The sequence below is a fragment of the Otolemur garnettii genome, unplaced genomic scaffold, assembly GCF_000181295.1.
Source record: "Otolemur garnettii isolate 467f Iridium unplaced genomic scaffold, OtoGar3 scaffold00081, whole genome shotgun sequence".
Lineage (NCBI taxonomy): Eukaryota > Metazoa > Chordata > Mammalia > Primates > Galagidae > Otolemur > Otolemur garnettii.
Window position 1 is genome coordinate 2756511 of NW_003852476.1, and position 8667 is coordinate 2765177.

Below are 8667 nucleotides of genomic sequence, written 5' to 3' on the forward strand. Positions count from 1 at the left end.
ACCAAGGAAAAATACACAGTGGAAAAACACAAACTGTTTTCTCTACTTAACCTAGCAGCGCCTACTGAGCAGCCTGCTCACTGCATCTCCGTCAGCTGCAGCCCACAGCTGCAGGAAATCCACCACATGGTAAAGCCAGACGCTGAGGGGATATGTAGGATGCAGCACACCTTTTCTGCTCAGTGCTAGAGAAATCTACTACCAAGCAGATTCTAGGACCAACAGCCTGAGAGCAGCAATGTGGCAGGATGTCATTCATTTTTTTTTTTTTGCTCCAAATAAAAAATAAAGTAATAACACTGTTGAACATCCCAATTAAACTTCCATCTGATTCAAAATTCATCTTCAGAGCTGTCGGCTAAGAGCATTACTCGATCTTGCATGCTGTTGAATTCTCTCTGCTAGAGAAAAAAAACAGAAAAGCATTAACTTTCAGCTGCAGAGCAAAGCTGAGAAGCAGGCCCACTTTAAAAGACCAACAAAGGAAGCTGAGGCAGCAGCTGCAGCGGCTGATCCAAACCGCCCAGCAGCTCAGTGCTATTCACGCATCATTAGGCCCCATGTGCCTTATTAAGCAAATTACATAAGCCAAGAATGTTCTGAAACTGATAGGGCTTTGCTATTTCTGGTCCCATACCTTTCTTTTATGTCTCTTGAAGCCATTTCTCCTTCGACGATTCATAGCCTTAATGCTGTACAGTGCTCCCAAGATGAACAAGGCACCGGCTATGCCAACCCCCACAGGCACCAGCATCCCAGACACGTAACCAGCCTGTGCAGAGAGGGAGATGCATGTCAGGACCCCCCCGGGCCACCGCTCAGGGGTCCTCGTTCCTGCTGGGTGGCAATGGGTATCTAGCCGCTCTGAATTTCCATGTTTGCTTTGTTATAAAATAAAATACAACCCAGAATTAAGTTACTTTTTAGGGAGACGGCAACAGAGAGAGTTATGCCTATCGCAACTCTCAAATACTTAGAAGTAAGTGTTGAAGTAAACCAGCCCACCTAGGGGCACCTCCAGCCATTTGCTCATTACACACATCTGTCAACACAAGTTTTGATGACAGAAATATAACTTGTATTAAAGATGGATAGATGAAGTAAGCTTCTAGGAATGCCAGCACTATTAAAATGCTATAAATCAGAAATATCAGCCAGAGTTGAGCTTCAAGGGGGTTGAAGTGTCCTCTGGAATAGTGTTTCTGGGAGGATAAAAGGGGGCCTTAGCGGCAGTGGCGCTATCTCTCTCTCACTCTCTCCTTCTCTCTCTGTCATGTTAGCTGCCTTACAGCAATAAAGGAAAGACGAAAGTCTCGTGAGTAAAAGGTGAGGCTTCTGAGACCAGGCCTCAAAGGCAGGAAGAGGGTGTCGGGTATGATAGGAAGCAGAGAAGACAAATGTGAGGACGGAGCAAGCACATAAAACGGACTATGTCTATGGATGGAATATTCTTCCCAGTAGACAAGACCAAAGGTGGGAATTAAGAGGGAGTTCTGAGTGTCCCCAGCCCCAAAGAAAGGAAGTGGCAGGGAAGGGCACAGAAATCACTGCAGACAGCCTTGGTGCCTCCAAAAGAGCCAGAGGAATCAAACCCATATGTATTTCCAACACCGCTAGGTGGTCGCTATGGACACCTCGGTCCTCAGGGAGCAGCATGACCGCCACATTCCTGGGCCTCAGAAGTCCTAAGGGGGACTCCAGCACCTTGACCAGTGGGAGTCCCACAGACCAGAGGGGCCTATACTAACCCGGAGCCTTACATGGGGAATATGGGTACAGGTTTACTCCAAAGAAGCCCCTCCCAGAGGACGACCCAGTCAAAATACATAAACACTTGAAATTTTAAAAGTGGCAATCAGGACTACAGATAGGCATTAGGTGTTGGAGGGGTATGCGTCTGTTTATTTGCCTGACTGTTTCTAAACTTTCTACTACAGCACAAACTGTTCTTAGTATCTTTCAGAATTAGTCAAAAACAGAGATAAGCGGAGGATAAGCGTTTTCCCAAAGGGCTAAAGGACACAGGATGTGCCACTTCCCAACATTTCCAGCAGTAAATGCAAGGGACGGGCGAGACTGGCAGCCTCCCTGGGGGCGCAGCAGCCTCAAAGAGTCTGGAGTTAAAGCAGAATATGAATATTCTTCCCTTAATGTGAGGGCAATGGGGCTAGGGGGCCAGCCACATACACCAGAGCTGGCAGGTTCAAACCCAGGGCCTGCCAAACAACAATGACAACTACAACCAAAAAGTAGCCGGGTGCTGTGGCGGGTGCCTGTCATCCCAGCTACTTGGGAGACTGAGGCAAGAGAATCACTTAAATGCAAGAGTTGGAGGTTGCTGTGAGCTGTGATGCCACAGCACTCTCCTGAGGATGACATAGACTCTGTCTCAAAAAAAAAAAAAAAATGTGAGGGCAATGGTACTGCTCATCAGCACATTAAGTATTTTTCCCCAAGAAACAATGCCCAGTCATTTTTCAATAAATTAATATGCCTTACAGAAGCCCAAACCTTTTCTAAAGTTCTTCCAGATTTTCATAATGCTTATCAAAAACTCTGTAATTCTCCATGTGGAAAAAAGCAAATTTGGGGTGCTTTCACCAGAGCTGTATTTTTTTTAAACACCATTCCATAAGTACATGTTGAAATGTGGTCTGTGTAAGCCCAGTTAAGTAGGCTTTCAGGGCAGTATCTGCAGAGCATGAGCTTTGAGCTTTGGGACAGGACAAGTGGATCAACCTCCACACGGGTCGCCCAAAGTCATGGAACTTAACTCCATGCCAGTAACACACCTTACTGACACACTTAACCCTCTTATTTTTAGAGCTTTACTATTTCCAATTTATTTTTAATGGACATATAAAATTGTATGTATTTATCATATACAACATCATGTTTTAAAGTATACATACATTGGAGAATGGCTAAACCTAGCTCTAGAGCTTTAAATCATTTAGATTTTATAAAAATTTACTCTTATCTATCTTTTTTGTCTCCCCCTTTTTTATGGCATCTGCCTTGCTTTGAGATTACAAATAAATTACAGGATGGAAGCAAAGCAACCTATCGTCTTCAAATGTAATTTGACCATCATCTTTCAAAACTGGCAAAAGGAAAATGCAGCTCTTCTCTGAGACTTGCCTGTGACTTGATTTCTTCAGAAATGAAAATAAGTAAGTCGGTGTGCACATAATTTTAAAGTTATATATTCTGCCTAGTACCTTTTCTCTGATCAAAATTACTGCACACGTGCCCCCAGATGTTACACCCTGAGAGGAACGTGGATGCGGCAGGGTAACATTCCGAACGAGATGCCTAACCTGAACTAATCATGAGGAAACATCCAAAAACCTAAAGTAAAGAATATTCTGTCATTAATAAAATGACTGTATGCTTTGAAAATGTCACTGTTATATAAGAAAAAAGATGGCTATAGAAATGTTCCAGACTAGATTTCTACTGGCTTCATATTAGTACTGAGTACATTGGATTCTTGCTTCTCCATCTTGTGATACTTTACTAAGAAGAAAGTGTTCCAACTCCATCCAGGTTAATACAGCTCGTACACACCAACATAAGAGAAAAACTCAAGTCAATCCAAGATAGGGGGCAGGGTAACAAGAGGGGGGATGGGTGTGCTCCCACTCAATGGGCATGACATTAGGGTGTGTGACACACCTCTTGGGGGGGCACACAGTTATAAGAGGGACTTTCCCCAACAAATGCAAAAACACTGTGCCCTAATTCTTCAAACCCTCAATGAACCTGAAACATTAAAAAAAAAAAAAAGTTCCAGTTTAAAAGAAATTAAAGAAACATGACAACTAAACATGTTACATACTTCTGGAATGGATCCAAGGGAAGAAAAATGTTTTTAAAATGATATTTGGGTCTGTTGAAAAAATTGAAATACAGAGGTCAGATTCCATGAAAGTGTTACGCTGATGTTAAACATAGTCATGATAATGGTTACACTAAGATTTGTTAACAAAAAACTTATTCCCAGGAAATAAGCACTGAAGTATTTAGAGGCAAACAGGCTGTAATGTCTGTAACTCATCCTCAAACGGTTCAGGTAAAAAAGAGGACAACGTGCCAGCAAAGGATTAAGCGAAAGGAATAAAATGTGAACAATGCCTGCATCTGGTAAAGGTGTTGAGAATGCTCTTTACACTATCCTTACTCTTGTATCTTGTCTATAAATTTTAAATTATTTCCACGTAAAGTTTTAAATTTCTAAAGTAAACTTTAAATCAAAATAGTACTAGACATACTGCTTTTTGCTTGTTTGGCTTTGGAGATTTTTTGTTTGTTTGTTTGAGGTTTATGAGAAAGGTAACCTTTCTTTTTAGGATAATACATTTGTTCACAAACATCTGTTATCAAGAAGTTACAAGATAACCAACTGATACATAAAGTTAGCTGAACCAAGACAGTGTCCTCATGACTTCTACCCAAGGGTGGTTCTCAAACTTGACCATGCATCAGAATCACCTGTTAAAGCAGATTTGTGGGGTCTCATTCCCAGAGTTCCTGATTTGGTAAGTTCAAGGTGGTGTTGGAAGATCTGCATTTCTAACAATCTCCCAAGTGATACTGATACTAGTGGTCCAGACCATACACTGAGCACTGCGATGAAGTACAGTTTGGGTCATTTGTTTTTTGATGTTTTCCTAAAGCTAGAAGAAATAGGATGGTTTTGGTGACCTAATAACAGGGCTGGACTTTGTTACACAATTAAAACTATTACGCATCTTTAGTTTTGAGACAGAATTTAGATGTACCTATCAGTATGTCTTTTCAAGTATTTGCCAAAGCAGGGTGCCTGTCAAGATAAGTTCAAAGGAGGAATATACTTTTCTTACCTTGTCTTTTAATTTTTCCATCCAGCTTCTCACTAGAAAAAATAAGAGAATAAAATGTAAATAGCTATATTTTACTTATATTTCATGGTATTGAGTTAATTTGATACATTGAAGAGGTCAGTACAGTAAAAGGATCAAGAATATTAACATAACAATAGTAATGGTCTTGTTTTTATTTCCACTTATTTAAAAATGTCAAAGAGCACAAACATCTGTCATACCATTATTAGAACACAGAATGATTTTGTCGGTTGAATGTTACTAATACTGGGGGCTTTGGAGGGAGGTCTGGAGAAGGAAAAAGGAAACCATCTTTAAAACACCAATTTATTTTGTTCTCTAACATTTTTTCTTTATTTTATTCCTTATATTTTTCAGTTTTTAAGCTCAGAGGGAATGCAGTGCTTGAATCAAAGTCAGGGAGCTGAGACTGAGGCAGGCCAGGCTCCCCACCACTGGCTGCAGAAAGGAGGTGGGGGGACAAACTGGTCAGCTGAGTTACCCTACAGAAGGCAGCGTGTGTTCAGACCTGGGGCCTCTTCACTCAGAGAGAGGGACCTACCTTGCTGTTTGAGATGTATTTTCCTAATAGTTTGTGTGCTTTTGTTCCACAATAAATACATGGTGATGGTGACCGGTTGTGTGTGTGATCACACTGTCACTGTCTAGGCAGCAGTGCTCATACTTGGCACTGGGAGCCAAGAATCAGGAAACATCCAACTCCAGATGGACCTAACAATGGGCCAAGGGAAAAAGCCAAAAAAACAAGCAGCAGGCCAGACGATGGCCTTGGACCACTGTTTGCTGGCCCCTAGCACAGACACACCAAGAAGACGATGCCTCCACTTACAGCGTGACCCCGGGAATAACACATCGGAGGGTGCTCCCAATGTCCAGCACATGTGGACAGCTCTATCCCTTACGAAGCACATGGCAGACATGCCATCATTTGATCAATAAACCCAGGACAGACATGAGACTGTATCAAATCATAATCAGAGAAAATTATGAGGAAACTAAAACTCAGAGAAGCTAAGAGACTTGACCTTGTTTAACCAGGAGATTTTGTATCTTTTGTTACAACTTGGATGGATTTGGAGGACATTCTCGTAAGTGACACAAGAATGGAAAAACAAGTATGTCATGTTCTCACACTGCATGAAATTTATAGATTAACAACAATGTGCACACATGAGAGAAAAACTCAGTTAAATTGAAGAAATAGGGGGCGTAAGTTCCCACCCAACAGGGCAAACAATGTAACTTAATCATACGTGCCCTTATATTAATCCAGAATAAATTTTTAAAATTTAAAAAATAAAATTAAACATCAATTCCTACCTTGAAAAAAATCTTCAAAAAAAAAAATACTAGAATTGGAAAGCAGGGAAGAGTCACTGGAATGCAAACCTAATTAAACAACCTGGGAATAGGACTGCCCAGCTACCGCTTATTTTGGTGAGACCACCACTCTTCTGCTCCTTCAGGTTGAAAATGTGGAGACACGTTTGGCTTTTCCATCTCTTCCAGTTCCTGGCTCTAACCTCACATAAAGACGGTGTCAGGACCTCTTGGGTTTGTCCTTCCCTCTGAGCTTCCTCTGTCTCATATAGGATCCTGGTGCAGGTGGTGATCACTCAGGACAAGGACAAGGTCACAGGAAAGTCAGAGGAAGAAAGTCTGGGCACCTCAGGAAAAGGCAAGGAGAGTGATTCTAGGAGTCATGCAGAAGCCAGGTCCCTCACTGACCCACAAACTTTGGAGAAACTTGTGAACCTCTGCACCCTCAGCTTCCTCATTAGGAGATGGCAACATCAGGCTTGGAAATGGTTGCCAAGATTAGAAACACGTGCAAAGTGTTTAGACAATACTTGATGTCAAAAGACTGGAAAGCAGGGTGATGCCTGTGGCTCAAAAGAGTAGGGCGCCAGCCCCATATCTTGGAAGTGGCGGGTTCAAACCCAGCCCCAGCCAAACCACAACAAAAGAATAGCCAGGCGTTGTGACAGGCACCTGTAGTCCCAGGTACTCAGGAGGCTGAGGCAAGAGAATCACCTAAGCCCTGGATTTGAGGTTGCTGTGAGCTGTGTGATGCTGCCACAGTACTCTACCGAGGGTGATAAAGTGAGACTCTGTCTCTATAAAAAAAAATAATAATAATTTGTTTAAAACACACTGTGATGAGCAGTAACATTACGATGTTTACTTTTACTATAAGAATAAAAGTAACAAAGAGAACAAGGAAGGCAGAGCCCATCTTTGAGGAGGCATCCTCTGTTCTCTGGAATTGCGGGCTTTCTTATAAATAAAAGTGAAACTGTTGACCTCTCATCTGCTTCTCAGTTGATTGGCTTGGGTGACAGGTGGACAGACTGCTTGGTGCAGCAACCCAAGCATCTCAGGGAGGAGTGAGCCAGGGCAGGACAAGGGTCAGCGTGGAGAGGAGAACAGGGAGGTAAGGTCCAAAATACTGAGAGACTTCAGTGCTGAGGAAACTCACTGAGAAACGTTCTAACGTAGGCCTTATGCAGGCAGGACTCACTGGTAAACTGTCAACATCTTAGATTCTTAGAGTAAATTTCACAGAGACCTCTGCATGGTTCTCTAACAAAGTAACTGTCCATGGAAGGATGTTCACAAGTGCACAAGTCTTCTAAAAGAGCACGTGCAATAGATCTAGTTCAATAATTTATAACACAGAACAGAAGGCCGGGCAAAATCTTGTTTATTGAGGAGTGATACACAGGGGATACTGAGCAAGTGTTTGGGTGGTCAGGGATCTGAAAAGATTGAGAAAATACTAATCTTAGAGTATATAAGCCTGACTGTGTTTCCCTAGCTAAGAGCATGAGGCCCCAGAGGGCCATGCCTTGTGCTTCCCAGGTACCCACCAGGGTATCAGACACTCAGGTGCTTAATAAATATTTTTCCTTCTTTTAGCAAGTATTTATTGCTTTTAAGTGAGTGTACAATCATTGAGTAAGCACGATTCTCTTTCAAAGGATTCTGTAAAGTGTTTTTCGCAAAACATTCAAGGCAGAATAAAATAAATTTAACACAGTGATCATTTTAAAACTTAAGGAAATAGAAATCAATAAAAGAATGCAAAAGCAAGAATAGAGAAAATCATAAGAAATATTTTATTAAAAATTATAATTTATAAGGAGAAGAATCAACAATGAAATTTTTTTAAAGTAGAAAAAGATCTCATAAATGGAGTATGAACTGATAAAGCTTTTCAGAGTTGGCTGGGGGAAGACTTGCAATTAATATCAAAAGCTTTAAAAAAGTTTAAAATATTTTATTCAAATCTCTAGTTATATAAAAAATGCACTTTAAACAATTAACCATGGGTGTGCCCAAAACACTAAAGGGAAAACAAAACCTGAGGCTAAGTTTACAGAGTAGAATATTGTAAGAAACCAAATTATATGAAGAAAAATACTTAATGTCAAGGGGTTGTTCAAATTATATATTACAAATAAAAAATATGTAGGATGTATAATGTGAGCCCAGTTTTGCAGATGAAAATATCAAGTGTATGATTTGAACAATGTACATCAAAATGTTAATGGAATTAATCAATGGGGAGTAGAATTGTGGGTGATTTTGTTTTTATTTCCCATTTTTAGGATTTCTCACGTTATCGTTTCTTATTATTTTTAAATTAAGAAAAAAACACATTTTACAACAAAACTCCCCAAAGTTGAAGACTTTCCACTTGGCTGATTCCTCTGCCCATAGCCACAGATTCACTCTAATCCCCTGATTTGGTTTGTTTGCCTTCTTGAAGTTTTACTTA

At 40.9% G+C, this 8667-nt stretch overlaps 1 protein-coding gene across 1 annotated transcript in view; it reads right to left on the reverse strand.

The window, feature by feature from the left end:
* Nucleotides 1-332: 332 nt before the first annotated feature.
* Nucleotides 333-8667, reverse strand: part of CUNH14orf37 (chromosome unknown C14orf37 homolog) — a 128155-nt gene continuing 119820 nt past the window's right edge. The window contains exons 5-7 of the mRNA XM_003794410.3: nucleotides 4866-4897; nucleotides 638-772; nucleotides 333-401 (exon numbers count right to left, since the gene is read on the reverse strand). Of these exons, the coding sequence (XP_003794458.1) occupies nucleotides 333-401; nucleotides 638-772; nucleotides 4866-4897 (236 nt within the window). The remainder of the gene's footprint in view (nucleotides 402-637; nucleotides 773-4865; nucleotides 4898-8667) is intronic.